The sequence below is a fragment of the Camellia sinensis genome, chromosome 1, assembly GCF_055761805.1.
Source record: "Camellia sinensis isolate YWXY chromosome 1, ASM5576180v1, whole genome shotgun sequence".
Taxonomy (NCBI): domain Eukaryota; kingdom Viridiplantae; phylum Streptophyta; class Magnoliopsida; order Ericales; family Theaceae; genus Camellia; species Camellia sinensis.
Genome location: NC_138961.1, coordinates 212996360 through 213015885, shown reverse-complemented (window position 1 = coordinate 213015885; position 19526 = coordinate 212996360). Strand labels below are relative to the sequence as shown.

The 19526-nt window shown below is 40.2% G+C and overlaps 1 protein-coding gene across 1 annotated transcript in view; it reads left to right on the top strand.

Moving 5' to 3' along the window:
- Positions 1–11315: 11315 nt before the first annotated feature.
- The window catches only part of LOC145822428 (uncharacterized), a 56197-nt gene continuing 47986 nt past the window's right edge, over positions 11316–19526 (top strand). Inside the window, exons 1-2 of the mRNA XM_082919414.1 lie at positions 11316–12019; positions 12111–12401. Coding sequence (XP_082775540.1) covers positions 11582–12019; positions 12111–12401 — 729 coding nt within the window. The 5' untranslated portion in view covers positions 11316–11581. The remainder of the gene's footprint in view (positions 12020–12110; positions 12402–19526) is intronic.

Genomic DNA, 19526 nt, shown 5'->3' with positions numbered 1-19526 from the left:
TCCCAAAGTTCCTTTGCCAGTGTGGTAGGACTGTAGACGTTGTATAATATATTGTCAAGTTCGTTCAAGATGTAGTTCCGGCAAAGGAAATCAGCATATTTCCAAGCATTGACCGCAACAACCACTTGCCGGGCGGTTTCATCATCTTTTAGAGTAGGAGCATTCTTACAGAGAAAACGTGCCAAGTTGAAAGTAGTAAGATAGAATAGCATTTTCTGCTGCCATCTTTCAAAATCAGTTCCTAAGAACTTCTCTGGCTTTTTACCGTGATTAACTGGTACAGTCATAATAAGAGAAGGAGTTTGAGCATTGGCAGTCACCATACCAGTACTGGTTTGAGCATTAGTATGACTAGTTTCAATAGCCATTAATTCTAAATTATAAAATAAAATTATAATTAGAATTTTGTACTACACAGAAAATTTAAACTAAAACCACATAATTAAATTCTGTAAAAATAAAAGAAATAACAATTGTAACTTTTATTTATAATTAATTTGAAAATAAAATAAAATTTTATTTAAACTAATTAATTCCACACAGAAAAATATTTCTGTAACACTTCAAAAATTAAAATACTGAAAACAGAATTTTAGTTAATGAACACTCAGAAATTATTTCTGAAAAACAAAATTAATTTCTGACCAACTTTACATATAAATATTCTAAGTTGTTAATGACTACTAGTATATTACTACTAGTTGTCAAAAAAATAAACCGTATATTACTACTATTTATTTTTCCAATCAAAATATTATTTTGTAAAACCACATAAAATAATTTCTATAAGAAGAAGAAAAGAACAAAGGAAACAAACGATAAATTCTGTATAAACAGAATAATTCAAATCTGTCTTAAGATTGTTGGAACAATCTTCTATGTAAAATAAATAACTTGAAACAAATCAAACAAAAAATGATAAATTACTTACATAATTTATTACTGATACAACTTTTAGATCAAGTCGAGTGTGTGACACTCTGTCCTTAAGACAGATGCGACCCACTCTGGTGCTTACGGATAAATGGCGTCTATCCCCAGGATACAATGATCTTTACACAGACTGTAGTAGCACTCCAAACAATCTGTACGGCGAACTAGAACCTGTGTTCTATACTTTCTGAATTTTTTCTAAAAAAACTAGTATGCAGAACAATGCAAAGAAAGCACAAAGTAAAGCAAGAAAAGGATTTTTCCGAATGAGAAAACTGTTGGAAAAGTTCTTTATTTATAGGCAAAATGGTGACCAACAGATCTGTCTGAACAGATGCAGTTTTGAACCGAACAGGTATGACATTTGAATGAACAGATACAGTTCAAATTTGAACAGATCTGTAGCAGTTTGAATCTGTATAGCTGTTGGCAGTTTTAAACCTGTTAAAGATAGTTTATTTGTTGGGAATTTCGGCATGGAAGAGGCATAATTATGCACAGAAAATTTGAAAAAATTCAAATAAATTAATGTTAGAACTGACCCGACCCACAATCCACACTCGTGCCAGGCACGACTCGGCTCGGTCGGACGGCGACGGGGTGCGTGTGGTGTTTTGAGCCAAGGTTTAATTTGTCCATAACTTCTCCCTTCTACAAACTTGGGGTGCCCCTTGGAGCCTAACTCAAGTGTTGCCACCTAAAACTTATATACAAACATAAGTTATCTTAAGTTTCTAATGTGGGATAATCATTTCAAGGAAACCCACATTTTACTTCTTTAATAGTTCATTCTACGAAACTGAACACGACGTCAACTTCCCATTCACTCATAAATGGTTTTGACAAACTGTCTTCACCGGGTGACTTGTCATGCAGTAAGGAACACGTCACCTCTTTGGACTCACCCCAAAAGACGTGTGGGTCCTATCCAAATTTGGGTTCAAAGTTAGCCCAAAATAAGCCTATAAAATCATATTTTTCCAACACTCTCAAATTGAATACTCACTAGCTGCAATAGCTGGACACCCAATTATCAAAAAAAAAAAAAAAAAGAAGTTTAGTGTGGGTGTAATCTATACTATTGTATATGTCAAGGCGAGTCCAGATCCTCTCCTGCCCCCCACCGGGCAACCGTCAAGATTGGGCCACAACACCTCATTCAGAATGTGCAGCCGAGATTAGTTTAAAAAACAAAAAAGAACTCACTAACAACACGTTCCACTATTCACTTCCACTCACTCACTCTCTCTCTCTCTCTCTCTCTCTCTCTCTTATTTCTAATAAAAAAAAAACTATTTTAATGTTTTTCATTTTATTTTCATAAGATATACTTCCTTCGTCTCAAAATTTAGTCTCTTATTCTATTTTTTATTATTTCAAAATATTAGTCCATTTTCAAAAATTAAGGACAAAATAACATAAATTTTTTATTTTGCCATTCTTTTAAATTCATTAATAATATAAAAAGTACAATTATGACAATTGATATTCTCTAAAAAAATATACTATCAAAGGGTAATTTTTAAAATTCTCAAAAACAATCTTCATTCTAAAAAAAATCATATAAAAATAATGACTTTTAATTTAATTTTACTAACCAAACGAGTCTATAATTTTTTTAAAGGAAATAAAAAAAAACACAGATTCAATCTGTGCATAGGTGCAAATCAAATATATTTTTATTTTCTTTAAAACACAAATTTAATCTATGTACAGATGCAAACCAAATACACTTTTTGTTTATTTTAAATTTTTATTAAATATATTTAATATTAGTCTTATTTCAATGATACTAATTTTATAAAATTAAAATTTTATATTAAAAATTATATATATACTCTCTTCGTCCCAAAGTAATAGTTCTTTTTGAAGAATTTAACTTTTTTTGATAGTATAATTATTGCACTTTAAAAAAATTAATTTTTTGAAATTATCCTTTAATAGTATATTTTTTTAGAAAATATTAATTGTCATAATTGTATTTTTTATATTATTAATGAATTTAAAACAAAGGTAAAATAGAAAATTTATATTATTTTTGTCCTTAATTTTTGAAAATAAACTAATATTTTGAGATAATAAAAAATAGAATAAGGAACAAAAATTTGGGACAAAAGAAGTATATCTTATGAAAATAAAATAAAAAAACTAAAATAATTTTTAAAAATTTTATTATTAAAAAAAAAAAAAGAAAAGAAAAAGGGGGAGGGTGTGAGTGAGTGTGAGTGAATGGTTAGACGTGTTGTCAGTAAGTTGATTTGTCTTTTTTTTTTTTTTTTTTTTTTAAACTAATTTCAGCCGCACATTTTGAACGAAATGTTGTGGTTCAATCTAGACTGTTGCCCAATGGGAAGGCAGAAGAGGATCCCGGACTCCTATATATATGTCAAGGCTACGGTGGTTCTCAGGTCTCATATTTTGGAGTTTTCTCAAAATACTCCATGGCAAATGCTTATTAAAAAAAATTAAATGAGTATATTAAAGGGTTGTTTGGTATATTTTAAATAAGTGTATTTTTTAATTTTTTATGAAATATGTAATATGATAGAGAGGTAATATGACTTAAATAAGATAATATGACTTAAATAGAATAGTGACTTTTTAACTTTTTAAAAAAAATATCAAACCTAACCTATTATCTTTTTTAAAAATTTTACATATATATATCTATTCTATTATTAAAAGCAAACACCAATTTTGGTGTCATGAAGCCTCAACAATGTCCACGTGTAAATTAGATGATTTGACCAAAAAAAAAAAAAAAACTACATCCCATGTTTTCCACTTTCTCTATCAGTAACTTCTTTCAACTACTCAAAAAAAAAAAAAAAAAACCACATCCCATGTTTTCCACTTTCTCCATCAGTAACTTCTTTCAACTACTCCATCCCATACTCTTCATTACCCACTATTCTCTTCCCCAACCCCTCACAACAACAAGAACCCATCTCCCTTCTCTTCATTCCACGCCCTCTCCCTCCTCAAATTTACCCCCAATCCATTTCCTTCTCTCGCCGCCGCAAAGAAAACCGTAGCCGTCCTCAAGGGCAACTCCAAAGTCGAAGGCGTTGTTACCCTCTCCAAGACGACGGTAGTCATTTATTTTTTTAGCCCCTTCACATCTCTAAATTGAAAATTCACAATTTTGTTTATTTTGGATTCAAGTTAATGTATACAACAATTTTATATATATAATGTTATGTACATCATTTCTGTTTTGATGCAATTGTTTGGGTTTGATTTATTTGTTTGTTGTTTTAATAGTGTTCAACTTTTTTGTTTTAATTTTTTTAAACTGTCAAGTGTATATTAATCTCTTTATCTGTAAGTGTTTTAAGATCATTGGTGTCATTTGTTTGTTAAAAAAAATAAAAATTAAGCATTTTAAAATTTTCTAGATGTGTTTAAAAAATTTAGTGTTTTTCAGTGTTCTTAAATTCTACATAACTATGTCTTTTGAGAGTTTTCAATTTGTATTTTTGTATTTTTTTGTGTATTACTGTTAATTATACTTTTCATAGAAAATAAAAAAGATTCATTATGTTACCAGGTTTCTTTGGAGAAAAAAAACATATAGTACAAGTTTATATTCAAATTTTTTTATATATATAAAAAATTGCGAAGTATAAAATGTGTGCAATTATTTAGACGTAGATTACACTTAAAAAGTTTGGAGTTTTTTTTTTTCACGGTTATCTTTTTAAAGCTTTTGTTTTTGTTTTTTTGTTTTGTTTTTTGGGTCTTTTTTTTTTTTGTGTGTATAAATTCAATTTTTAAAATTTGATTTGTTTGTTCACTTAATTCTGTGTGTATGTTATTTAAAATAAAATCCAGTGCTCTTAAAAAAAATCATATAAAATGAGTGTCTTTAGTTTTTTTTTTTTTTTGGGTGTAATACTGTTAGTTATACTTTCTATAAAAAAAAAAAGTAACAAAATAAAATGTTTCATTGAGTTATTAGGTTAAAAAAAATCAATTTTTATTTTTCTTGGTTTACATCAACATTTGTGTTTGCGTTTATAATTTATGCTTTCAAAAAATTGGTTTGTTTATTTGTGTAATTTTGTGTGTGTTTTTTAAAAACAATTCAATATTCATAAATTTTGTTATATTTAAAAAAGTAATAGTCTTAATTTTTTTTTTAAAGTTTTGGGGTTTTTTATTATTTATATTAATAGTTAATTATTTTTTTTGTATATATCAAATCTTTGTGAGTGTTCCAAGAGTATGGGTTTGTGTTTTGGTATTTTGTGTGTACTGATTAATTACATTTTTTATTTTCTTCATTAAAAAGTAAAAGAAAAAAAAACTATGTTATTAGATTTCTTGGAGAAAAAATTGACTTTCCTTCGTTTGTATTTTTTGCAGGTTACTTTTTGACTTCGTGTTGTTCAGAATAAACAATTTCTCGATTGATTTTCTATCGACACCTATTTACTTTGATTGTAAACATTCTATATGAGCGTTGGGTTTGTAATGCTTGAAACTTGAATAATTTAAATTAATTCTATTTGGGCTTAAACAAATGTGTAATTTCTTTTTCTAAGCTTAAAAAAATCAAATTTATAATTTCTTTTTTTTTTTTTTATGTTTACTTAAAGAGTTTGTGATGGTCAGAACAAATAACTTCTATAGTTGTGTTTTAAATTTTGTGGGCGTGTTTAAAAAATTTAGTGTTCTTCAGTATTCTTAAATTTTACATTTGTAAGTGTTTTGAGAGTCTTGAATTTGTATTTTTGTATTTTTTGGTGTATTACTGTTAATTATACTTTTCATAGAAAATAAAAAGATCCATTATGTTATATCAAGTTCCTTTTGAAAAAAAAAAAAAACACTTATATTGTAAGTTTATATTCATTTATATATATATATATATTTAAAAAACTATGAAGCATAAAATGTGTGTAATTGTTTAGACTTAGACTTAAAAAGTTTTGGATTTCTTTTCCATTTGATTTGGACTATGTTAATCTATATCAAAATGTAATTTTTAAATTTTTTAGTTTCATTTATAAAAAACTTTAATAATATTTACATTTTGTGCCTTTATATATAATAAGCCAATTAAAAAACCAAAATTATTATTGTACTTTATTAGTCAAAGTACGCATGTGTACTATTGTGGCTCATTTTAACAACGTAAAATTCTAATTTGATCAATGTACATTGTTTGTAAATTAATTTTTACATGTATCTTATATATTTTTTGCAAGATTTGTAAGATCTTTAGTCTTATCTTACCAAATTGAGATTTTATATGAATTTTTGTTGTAAGGTTTCTTTAGTTAAGATTAGTAAATATTATATATTTTTTTTTAAATAAATCGAACAAATTTTAACATATATATTTTATTTATCAATATCTTAATATCAAATGTTACATTACACATAATTATACATGTGATTTATATGTGTATTATTAGAAAATTTAATGTGAATTTCACATTATAATTCCAAACGAGTTTGCACACGTATCGCGCGTGTGCCCAACCGCTAGTATATATATATATATATATATATGCGCACGCTAGTCACAATCGCAAACAAACAACAGTGCAATGATTTAAACACGAAAGAAGACAAGGGAGGTGAGACCCAGAGACGAGCTAACTGGAAGACAATATGAACATCAAGCATCTAATTAACAATTTCGCTACATCTGTCGCAGATTCAAATCGTGCATAGTTTCAAAGCACCAAATTAAAATACAAATCAATGTAATCAACGATCATGAATTTTGACGGTGCAATGTACGTGATTGAAACGAAAGAAGGGAAAGATGGTGATGATGATGATGCCGATGTCTTACCTGTCAACAACTGGTTCGAACGGTGATTTTTTTGGCTTTTTCTGCATTGGAGCCATCGGCAGAGCTAGGGTTTCGCAGTATCCTATTTCGGAAAAAAAAATAAAAATTTAAAAAGAAAGCCTTTTTTTTTTAAAATGTGTAAAAAAAATAAAAAATAATATGATCTAAATAAATTAATAAACTAATAAATTGATTTTTTTTTATTTGTCAAAATAGGTTATGTCTTAGTTGAGATTGAGGCTGCGTGTGGTTTATTTTTAGAATTGTGATTTTAATAAAAAAAAAATTAAATTTTTTTTTAAATTTATAACTAAACACACAACTCAAAACTTAATTCAAAACTTTTTTTCAAAACTTATAACCAAACCTTTTTTAAAACTCTACTTTTAAAAATATAAAAAAAATCAAGAAAATATTTTTTATTTTGTTTTTTAAAATTATTTTTAGGATAATGATTTGAATGTGGAATTGTGTTTTGAGTTATGAGTTTTGAGTTAAGTTTTAAAAAGAAAAAAAAAATTGTTTGGTTATGAATTTTAACAAAAGTTTTGGGTTGTATTTTTTTAATATACACTGTATTTCATAGAATTGTGCGCTATATTTTTTCAAATATTTGAGTTGTATTTTTTTAAAATATTTAAAAATTAAAAAAAATATTTTTTATTTTAAATATATAATTTTCATTTTAAATATTTTTCATTTTTTATTTTTAAAATATTTTAACTTTTTTTTAAATAGTTAATTTTTTTAAAAAAAAATTAAAAAATTGGATCACCATAAATTCAAAAAATTCAAAAATTCAAAAATTGTCTGGCTAACTAAACATGTTTTCAAAATGTATTTTGAAATTAATTTGAAATCATAATTTGAAAACTCAAACCAAACATAACATTCAAAAATCTTATCTGAGTTAGATTTTTTAGATTTTTTATTTTTTTATGATTATAGATTGTATATAACATTTTATCTAATTGATTTTTAATTTATTTTACCTTTTTTAATTATTTTAGTCTGATAGCTCCATGTGACTATATTTGTAAAAATAAATTTACAAATCAATGATAAAATTCATAAATTTTAATAACTAAAATGTTATATTTTATTTATGATTCTATATTTTTTTTTTCTTATCACTGTCTTGTCATTTCCACAATAATTATTGTTATCAATAATTAGTTTTGCAACCTGTTAGACTTGGGATTGTTTTGGAAAGTAAATTAAAAATTAATTTTTTAATCTTTTTAAAAAAATATATATATATAAAAATTGGTGAAGTGATACGACTCAGAATAAGTTAAAAATTAAAAAATGACTTTTTATCCACATGCCAAAAACAAATCTTAGTGATAAAGGCTTTGCGTATGAAGGTGTGCTCTCTCTAATCTTTCAGCCTTTTAAGTACAAATAATTTATAGGGACTTCGTCCGATTTTAAATGGATCTCAGGACCCTTCATTTATAAACGGTTGGATTGAAAGTCTCCCGAGTCTCTTATTAGTGGACGGTGGGATTGGCTAGTCCATACTGGAGCTTATCCCAACTTTAAATGACCTCCCGAGTTCCTTATTAGTAAACGGTGGAATTGATCTCCTAAATTTTTAGTCCTCAAGATTAGTCGGTCCATTAGGGCAGATATCAAATTATAAAAAATAAAAAATAATAATAATAATTTTGAATGTGTTTTGAAATTACATGTTACTACAGATTTGGGATTTAAATAATAATAATAATATATCTAATTTTGTTGCCTTTAGTTTTTTTTTTTTAAAAAAAATTTGTCAAAACTTTTAAATTTTTAGGTCCACTAGGATCTAAAAATTAAAAAGAAAATTAAAATCTAAGATATTTATCATTAAAGAAAAAAAACGTCTTTAGTGAGTTTTTTCTTTTTTAACTTTTCGTCAAGTAGAGCTTAAAATTATAAATAAAAAATTTGTTTTTTTTTAATTTATTAAAGACAGAAAACTTGAAAAAAATAAAAATAAAAATAAAAAAGGCAATCGAAATAGTCAGTTTCATTTTGCCTCATCTAAATAAATAAGATAAATTATAAATACATCTTTTGAGATTTTCTTAAAATACATATTGCTCATATGGTTTGAAAAACTATAAACATCTCACTGTCAAAAAAAATTATTTAAGAAAATTAACAAAAAAATAAATAAAATTTCTAACTGCTCTTCTATTCGATAATAAAATTACTTAAATTATTAATTGAAATAAATTTATAACATTATTAAAAACTGTTAACTGACTTGATGATTTATTAATAAAAAATGTTATTTATTATGAAAATTGTACGGGGAGCAAATATTCCGGCGTGCCCGTATTCCTTTCTTCCGAGCTCCGTCGATGTCCGATCACCTGTGAACAAATAATGGTGAGCTACCCGGCGGTGTGTGGCCGGAAAAACCCTCCGACGGTCAAGTTAGCACACACCTTAGGACGGATAGAGAGAAGGGAGAGAGTGTTTTAGTGTAAGAAATCCTTACAGATGTGTTCGTATGGGGGGCGCAGACATGCTTATATACCTTCTGTGCCCCATATCCACTCCCTGTCATCTCCTGACACGTGGCTCTGCTATCCCATCTGTCAGCATAAACCATGCCGTTCATCACCTGCTCTCAACTGCCTGCCAGCATAGCTGGAGCTCGGCAGCCGAGCTGCCCTACCTCGATCATACCATGCTTCATACCTTAAGCGCCTGACCGGATAACAGAATGAAGGACCGGGCTAGGCGGCATCTCGGCAAAGCTTAGCCCGGGCTCCTCCTTTGGTCGGTCTTCTCGCCGGTCAGTCAACTACCTCGGCTGACCGTGCCTTTCCGAGCGCCTGCCTCTCGGTCTGTCTGGTCTCGACAATCCTCGGACCGAGCATCCCGGTCTGACCGGTCACTTCCTGGCCGAGCATCTTCTGCACGGTTCGGGGCAGCACACAGTCCAAACTCTGCCCGGCCCAAGTTCTGGTAGCCCATCTCCGGGTGAACAGTCGATCATCTCGGCCCAATGCTCTGCTGGGCCCTCAACCTGTTCGGTTTATACCTCGGCCCAACGCCGGAGCATAAATCACCCTCTCAATTGCCCCTTAATTCCGTCCGCGGAAGCGTGACTGGGATTATTCACCTCGTCCGAGATAACGTTTCCCCGGTCGTCAAGATGCCAAGACTCGACCGAGCTAGTTGACGTAATCGTCCGCAGATTTGACCGGTTATATTCCTCGGCTGACCTATTCTTATTGAAAGTAGCTCGGTTGGCTCTTCGTCTTTTCAACCCGTCGCTTCAGTCCTGCCAAAGCCATAAATGGGGACACGTGGCGTGCTCCCATTGGTTATCGAGAAGCAACCCGCCGTTCTTGTCAGATTTTAAATTTGGGCGGTCTCTTTCGCCTGTACAAACTCGCCCTCCATCGTTCCATTTTTTCCCTACTGCTGCCTCCATCTCTGTCGACTCTCAAGCCCAAGCTCGACTGCCATCCTCCCATTTTTCGTGTTTGGGAAGAACACCTTCAGCCCTTCACAGGTAAGATACCTAATCTCTCCTATGTTGCTATTTGCTCTTATTTTGCACACATTAGGACCCAAAAACGTAGCTTTAGGGCTTAGACCATAGAAAACGTCCTAAACCTCCCACTGTTCTTGGTGTTCTTCGTCTTCCTGAAGAACATCGACGAACTGGGGTGAACCGGGCTCTGGGCCTTCTTTTGATCCGAAAAGTTAGCCAAACCGGGCAAACAACGTGTTTGTTCCAATCATGGCAAAAACCGAGATAACCAAAGGACTTGGTCGCTTAACCGGGCTAACATCAGGTCTGCTTGGGCGACCGAGCTCCTTAATCAGACAACCGAGGTCGTTTGGCCCCCTTACCGACCGAGCTGAAGTCTAGCTCTCTTAGCGAAACCCCACACTTACACTTACCATCCTTTTCCTGCAGAGTCCAATGGGACCCCTGTCATTCCTGAACCTCTCAGGACCGAGCTGCAACAATTTATCACCGTGCCCAACCCATCAACCGGGCTATAGTAAGTCGGCCACAAATGGGGAAGTTCCGCTTCCTTGTGGATACTCCGGCCGCGCTAGCCACTTTCAGAGAGGACTACGGCGTCCCGGCCGACGTCCATCTCGAGCTGGCCGAAGAAGAGACCACGCCTTGGGGTAGGGAGGAATGCCCCTTCACCGTGCTATCCATCGTTGAAGGGGGTCTTCGTTTCCCACTCAACCCTCTCATAACCGAGTTCCTCCGACTAACCGGGCTGGCACCCACACAGGTGTCCACCAACACATATAGAATAATCAACGGCGTACACGAATTGAACCAACGGCTAGGCACCAACTTAGGCCTAGCCGAGATATTAAGGCAGTACACAATGGGCCACACCGGTGACGGCCTGGCTTACTACTTGAAAATAAGACCGGGCAAGGAAAAAATCGTAACCGGCACCCCGGACAAAGATATGCACGATGATGATTTCTTCTGGGTGTCCGGCAACTACGAAACAGCCGAGGTGCCGGGCTGGTTCATAAGCAAGGACTTCGGTTCTTCATGTAAGCCACTCAAACTTGCTCGGTTAACTTTATTCTTTAGTTTTACTAATCGGTTTCCCTGTTTCTTTTGCAGCTATCCAAGCCTTGCAAGCCAACTACCAATTCCCCAACGTCGAGGCAATTCGGGCCGTGCTTAGGTACCGTCACCGAGACTGCAACGACTTGCTCGGCTACACACCGACTTACAGATATTCTGCTCTGCGCCGGAGTAGAGTAACTGACTTCCTCAGAGCTCCTTCGCCACCTCCAGATCCAACCCTACCAGACGTCCCATTAATCCGGTTAACCGACGAGCAAGAAATGGCCAAAAGATCTCGGATCAAAAACCTTCTAACCGCGACCTCAGCCGAGATACCGAGCGTCACCACCCGTTCCCCGGCTGCCGGTCAATCGAGTGCAGCCGTCGTAGCCCTTGCTTCTCCAGCTCCAGCTGCCGTGCAATCCGCCAGAGAAGCGCGCCGGGCTGGAAAAAGACCAAGGGCAGATCCCTCCGCCGAGCTTGTCACCGAGCTGACAACCGAACATCCTGCTGAAACTCCGGCTCCCGTGCCCGCTTGGCGTCCTCAGCTGAAGCACCGGGGGCAGGACATCCCGGCGACTGCATCGATCAAGGCAGACAAAGAACATTTGCTTGCCTTCGATCTCTCCAAAGCGTTTCTCCTACCGGGCGACGTGGTTGGCAGTGACCACGTCCCTGACACCCGGCTGGTAAAATCTTCCGTGAAGTCGATGGCCAGGGTAAGTCGGCGTTCTTTCTAACATTTAACAAGTGTTTGCTCGGTCCTTCTTGCTCGGTCCCCTTTCTGATGTACTTTGCTTCTTTGTGCAGGCCATTCAAAAACAACATTTGGTCTTGGAGCGCATCCACCGGCTTAGGCAGAAAGCCAACGACACTGCCAGCCATGTTGAAAGCCTTCAAGCCGAGCTCGGCCGGGCTAAAGCTTCTCTCGAGATGGCCAACCATGACAATAATAGGCTGCTCGGTCAACTGAATGCAGCCGAGAAAAAACAAACCGAGCTCCAGGCCGAGGTTGACACTTTGAAGAAGGCGAAGAAGAAGGCTTGCCGGGCTGCCAACAATGCGGGTTTCAACGAGGCCGAGATGAATTACAAGAAGCAAGTCTTTGCAACACAAGACATATACTTCAAGGCTGGCTGGAAATCCGCTTGCGAACAGCTCGGCCAGGGCTCTGACACCGACGTTTTTGCCAATCCTCCCAAAGCTTCACTACCGGTCTACCTCGTGCCATATGCAAATGATGTATTCAGTGCGCTTCAAGCGGAGGCCGAGGAGGGGCTTGAAGAAGGGAGTGACGAGACAGATTCGGAGGCTGAAGACGCCGTAGTGGAAGTGCAGCCCGGTCAAGTTGAGCCCGGTGCCCAAGAAGCGAGCCCAACCACCAACCTTGAGACTGCCGAGGATGAATTCACCAATCTATCCCCCCTGATTTAGTTTTCTTTTCTTTGCATTTTTGCTTTCAATACTTTAGATGTAACCGGGCTCTGTCCCCACCTCTTGTAATGAATTTCTTTATCAATGAAAAATTTTGAATTTTCGCCAAGTGTTTGCCCGGTAGTAATTAATTCCGTCTTCAGAAAACTATCTCGGTATGACTTATCATTTGAACACTTGGTCGACCGGAGTCCATAACATGGTCGAAGCACTTGAGCATAACAAAACAAATTCATGCACCGAAATACCCATCTCGGTTGTTGCTAAGTTTGGACAAGATACCATGTTGGACAAGACGCCAACTCTTCCAACCGGAGTACTTCATCACGGTTGGGAATCCCAAGTTGGACAGAACAACTACTCTTCCAACCGGAATACACCATCTCGGTTGGGAATTTTAAGTTGGACAAATCACCAACTCTTCCAACCGGAGTACATCATCTCGGTTGGGGATCCTAAGTTGGGCAAAACACCAACTCTTCCAACCGGAATACACCATCTCGGTTGGGAATTTTAAGTTGGACACATCACCAACTCTTCCAACCGGAGTACATCATCTCGGTTGGGGATCCTAAGTTGGACAAAACACCAACTCTTCCAGCCGGAGTACACCATCTCGGTTGGGAATCCTAAGTTGGACAAAACACCAACTCTTCCAACCGGAGTACACCATCTCGGTTGGGAATCCTAAGTTGGACAAAACACCAACTCTTCCAACCGGAGTACACCATCTCGGTTCTAAACATTAAGACAAGAATCCATGTGCTAAAGCAAAATTACTTCTATAATTTTGACAAAAAGAATTACATTCTGCTTTGCAAGCCAAAAAATTTCCTTATAAAAAGAGGAAAGTAAAGCTTAAAAATAATACAATTTCAAGTTGGCTGCATTCCATGGCCGGGGTATAGCTCTTCCCTCTAGATCCTCCAAATGGTAAGCCCCCTTGCCGGCCAGACCAGTGATCTTGTAGGGTCCTTCCCAATTTGCCCCTAGTTTGCCTTCTCCTGGCACCAGGGTGTTGCCCATAATCTTCCTCAAAACCCAATCCCCAACTTTGAACGGTCTGGGGTGCACTGTCTTGTTATACTTCTTGGAGAGCTCTTGTTGGTAGGCGGCCACATGGATGAGGGCTTTCTCCCGGCGTTCTTCCGCTAAGTCCAGTTCCAAGGCAATAGCCTCGGCATTTAGCACGGGCTCAAAACTCTCGGTTCTGAGGGTGGGCATTTCAACTTCCAAGGGTATGACCGCCTCCATGCCGTAAGCCAAAGCAAATGGAGTTTCCCCGGTTGAACGTCGCGGGGTTGTTCGGTATGCCCAAAGTACACTGGGCAATTCTTCAGCCCACTTTCCCTTGGCCTTTTCCAGCCGTTTCTTCAACCCATCCAGTATAGTCTTGTTTGATGCTTCGGCTTGACCATTGGACTGCGGGTAGGCCGGGGTGGAGTTGTAGAATTCTATCTTCAGATCTTCACAAAATCCTCTGAATAGGCGACCGTCAAACTGGGTGCCGTTGTCAGAGATCAAAATCTTGGGGACACCAAATCGTGTGACAACGTTCTGCCAGACAAATCGCTTCACGTCTTTCTCTTTGATGGTTGCCAAGGGCTCAGCTTCAACCCACTTTGTGAAGTAATCTGTGGCCGCGATGAAGAATTTCCGGTTGCCCGGTGCTGTTGGCAATGGTCCCACTATATCTAGCCCCCACATGGCGAAAGGCCAAGGACTGGTGAGGGGAAGAAGTTCCCTGGCAGGCTGATGGATCTGATGGGCGAATTTCTGGCATTTCTCGCACCTGCGGACATATTTTTGTGCGTCGGCCTGCATGCACGGCCACCAGTACCCCTGCGAAATAGCTCGATAGGCCAAGGACCTGCCCCCGACGTGGCTGCCACAAATGCCTTCATGAATTTCGGACAAGAAGGCCTCCACACTGTTCGGGTGCACGCACTTGAGATACGGACCGGTGAAGGACTTCTTATACAACGCGCCTGATGGAGAGAGCCAAAACCGCTCTGACTTCACCCGTATTTTGTGTGCTTCTTTCTTGTCCGCTGGAAGAGTCCGGTCTTGGAGGAACGAGATCAAGGGGTCCATCCAAGAAGGACCTAGCTCGGCGCAGAGTACATCCGTCTGCCCGGCGTTTTCAATGCTTGGCCGCGGAAGAAAGTCAATCAACAGGGGGTTTGGAGATGTGCTATCTATCATGGAAGCGAGGCCGGCGAGTTCATCAGCCCGGCTGTTTTCTTCCCGACCAATCTGCTGGGCTCTGATTGCCTCAAACTGCTTGATATGGTCCCTGACCAGAGCTTGGTACTTCGCCATTCTGTCGTCCTTTGCTTCATAAATCCCTGAAACTTGGTTAACCACAAGCTGGGAATCACTATATACCAGAAGCTCGGCAGCCTTCATTTGGATTGCGCTCTTGAGCCCAGCAAGAAGCGCCTCGTACTCAGCCTCGTTGTTAGACGCCGGGAAGCCGAGTGTGATAGAATGCTCAATGGTTAGGCCGTCCGGGGATATAAGAACGATACCAAGGCCGGCACCATGACGGTTGGACGCTCCATCAACAAAAAGCTTCCACATGTCCCCTACGAAAAGCTTCCAGCAGTCAGATGGGTCCTGAGAGTTGCGAAGGGCAATGGGATCACAACTGCTCGGCTGTGCGGTGTCAAGTTTGGTGTTGACCGGTTCAAAGTCAGTGCCCCCTGGTGATTCGACACCGGACTCAGCAAGTTGGTCCGTAATGCCCAAGTCCGTAGGCGAAACACCAGGTTGCGGTGTGAAGCCGGCCGCAGGTTCTGAGCTGCCTGGAACCATTCCTTCCCCCCTTGAGGATTCGGCACCGGACTCAGCAAGTTGGTTCAGAGTGCCCAAGTCCGTAGGCGAATCATCAAGTTCTGAACTGTGTGGAACCATTCCTTCCCCCCTTGAGGATTCGGCACCGGACTCAGCAAGTTGGTTCAGAATGCCCAAGTCCGTAGGCGAATCATCAAGTTCTGAACTGTGTGGAACCATTCCTTCCCCCCGTGACGATGCGGTACCGGACAGAGTGGATGGGTTGGTGATACACAACTCTGTCATCGCAGCACCGGGAGGTATTACCGCGCAAACTGAGGGAACGGCGATGGTGCGCGCTATCTCCGCGGCGCGACCTTCGGCAGCTGGTTGTGCCTCGGTTGGCATTGTCTGCGTCTCATCATCTGCCTCGGCAATGTCGACCGGGCATACCGGATGAGTGCCAGGTGAGAACTCGGCAACAAAATCGGCCAAGGTTTGGGCTTTGATCGCGGTGCGTGGCTGGAACTTCACATCGAACTGTCCCAACTCGACCGCCCATTTTAAAATTCGGCCTGAAAAGTCTGCGCGCTCAAACAAGGCCTTGAGGGGGAACTCGGTCAGTACGACGATGGTATGGGCGTGAAAATAATGTGCCAATTTCCTCGAAGCCATCATCAGTGCCAACGCAAGCTTTTCCAGCGGCAAGTACCTCGTCTCAGCCGGCAGCAAGGTCTTACTTACGTAAAAAATTGGGAGGTGCTTGATTCCTTCAGCCCGGACTAACACCGCACTTACTGCGTGCTGGGAGACGGCAAGGTAAAGGTAGAGGTCCTCACCGGGCTCTGGTGTAACCAACAGCGGCGGAGAAGACAAATAAACTTTGAGCTCGGCCAGAGCTCGGTCACACTCGTCATCCCATGAGAACTTTGACTTCAATGCTTGAAAGAAAGGGCGGCAGCGATCTGATGACCGGCTTATAAATCGATTAAGCGCGGCGGCCATCCCGGCCAGATGCTGCACGTCCTTAGCCGAGCTAGGCTGCTTCAACTCTTGCACGGCTCTAATCTGAGTAGGGTCTGCTTCGATGCCTCGGTTCGTGACTAAGAAACCTAAAAATTTCCCGGATCCCACACCAAAGGCACACTTCGAGGCGTTCAAGCGCAGCTTGTATTTCTTCAGAATGGTGAACATCTCAGTTAAGTCGGACAAATGGCTTGCCTCATGTCGGCTTTTTACCACCATATCGTCGATGTAAGCCTCCATTGTCCGACCGAACAAAGGAGCAAACATTTTGGTCACCATCCTCTGAAAAGTTGCCCCGGCGTTTTTCAAACCAAAGGGCATAACTCGATAGCAGAAGAGTCCCCTTGGAGTCGTGAAAGAGGTGATCTCTTGGTCAGGCCCATGCATGGTAATCTGGTGGTAGCCGCGGTACGCATCCAAGAAACTGAGCCGACTGTGTCCAGCCGTCAAATCCACTAGCTGGTCAATGCGCGGCAAAGGGAAGCTGTCTTTTGGACAAGCTCGGTTGACTGTCTTATAGTCGACACAAACTCGCCACTTTCCATTCTTCTTAGGCACCACAACCGTGTTGGAAATCCACCGAGGGTAGTGCATTTCCTGTATTGCTCGTGCTTCAAGCAAGTTTTTTACCTCCTCTGCCACTACCTCGGCGTGATGCAGCGCCGACCTCCTTGCTCGCTGGATGACTGGCTTTGCGCCAGGGAAGACATTGAGGTGATGGCAGATAAAACTTGGGTCAAGGCCGGGCATGTCGTAGGGCGACCATGCAAAGACTTCGATATTTGCCATCAAAAACTCAATCATCTCGGTTCTCTCCATGGCCGAGAGACTTGAACCGAGCAAGAAGAATCTGTCCGGCTGCTCGGCATCAATCCGCACCTCAACCAATTCTTCAACTGCCTTGTCTTCTGCTTTGGTGCCAACATCATCCAAGACACTCTGGTCCTCCGGTCCCTCGATCATTTGAACGAATCCTTTGGTAGCCCGGCTCCCGTTGACCGCCACGAAGCACTGCTTGGACATGACCTGATCACTCCAAATCTCCTCGATTGCCCCCATAGCCGAGGGGAATCTCATCACCTGGTGGTAGGTCGATGCTACGGCTTGCATGGCGTGAAGCCATCCTCTTCCAAGGATAAGGTTGTATGTTGAAGGCACTTGTAGCACCCAAAACTCCACTTGCTTGACCACGGATCCCGCTTTGACCGGCAGGATAATCTTTCCCAATGGCCACTCCGGCTGCGAGTTAAATCCAACCAGTGGCGAAGTGGCCGGTGCCAAGTCTGTCTCACGAAGTTTGAGCTGTTTGAACGCATCATAATACATGATCTCGACCGAGCTTCCCTGATCGATCAAGATTCGTCTAACATCAAATTCTTTGACGCGTAGTGTTACGACAAGAGCATCGTTGTGCGGCGTCTAGATACGCTCTAAATCCCTTGAGGTGAAACTGATCACGTCTTTCTCCTCTGTCTTCCCCCTCTTGATGGCAGGTTGCACTGACAAAACTTCCCTCATATGCTCTGCCTTCTTGATCATGCCCCGGAGTTCACAAACGCGCTCCGGTTCAACGATACCGTGGATGACATTAATAACTCCTTGTGGTGGCGCATCTCAGTCATCCTGTCCCCTGGGATCGGCTGGAGCCTGATTTGGTTTCACGCCGCCATCAATGTAAAGGTCCAGATGCCCGGCCGCGACCAATTCCTCCAAATGTTGTCGCAAAGGCAAACAATCCTCAGTCCGGTGGCCCCTCTCCCGGTGAAACGTACAACGATACCGCGGATTGTACCCCTTTTGTCCATCGCCCAACTTAGCAGGAAACCGGACATACTCCTCGTCTCGGATTTCGCTAAGTATGCGATAGATTGGAATCTTGAAGACCGTGGTTATGCCAGTCCTTGCCTTCATTCTCCTGTTTGCGTCCTCAACGTCATCACGGGGGTAGTCATCCCGGTCATTCCGACGTCCTCTACCCCGGTTTTTACGATTTGAACCTCGGTCTGATTCCTCTGCTCGGTCATTTGAGCGGCCGGACTCTTGCCCAACTGCGTGCACTTTGCCTGCTGTCTTCTTGTCTGTTCCGACCGGAGTGGCCTTCACGGTGGAAGCCGCCGCATCATCCTCTACTCGGATGTGATCATTGATGCGCTGCATGAGCTGGCCCATGGAGGTCGGTTGGTGCATGGTAAGCGAGTCCCGCAGTCTATGTCCGACCGGGAGACCGCGCTTATATTGCGTGATAGCAAGGTTGACCGGGCAGTCTAAGATCTCGTTGAAGGTTTCCCAGTACCTTGAATTGTACGCCTTCAGTGTGTCGCACGGTTCCATCTTGACACTTAACAAGTGATCGACTTCCTTTGGTGTTTTTGTGTTGGTTTTGAAGCGCGTAACAAACGCTTCGGCCAACTGATGCCACCGTTGTATGCTTCCTTCCGGCAACCTCTCAAACCACTTTAAGCCCAGCTCACCTAAACTGGACGGGAAGATTAGGCACATAAGTCCGTCATTCCGCCTATGTCCGGCCATGACCTGACGGAAGTGGCTCACATGCATGTAAGGATCGGTTTTGCCGTCGTAGAGCGTGAACTTAGGCTGGTGGAAGCCTGCCGGAAGCGGCGTTGTTTCTATTTCCAGGGAAAAAGGGGTGGCACTCAGCCTGGCCAGGTCTGTATCTTCAAATGCTGTCACTGTTTGGCGGGGTGGAGGCATTCCGACCTCCTCGCTGGCATGAACCCCATAGGAGAGCCGCTGGAAAGCTGGTATTCTCTGAGCTTCGCGCCGGCGAGCCCGCTCCCTTAATACTGCCCGTAAGTCCTCTGACTGAGCTGAATAAGAATACCTCGACGTCGTCGCCGGACGTGAGGGTTTGTAGGTGCTGTCTTGCGCGCTGGACTTTTCTGCACGCACGTCGGAATCACCAACCTGGTAACTTCTGGTGATAGATATGGACTGAGTATGTCGTTGGCTCTGTCCGCCTGAACGGCGGGA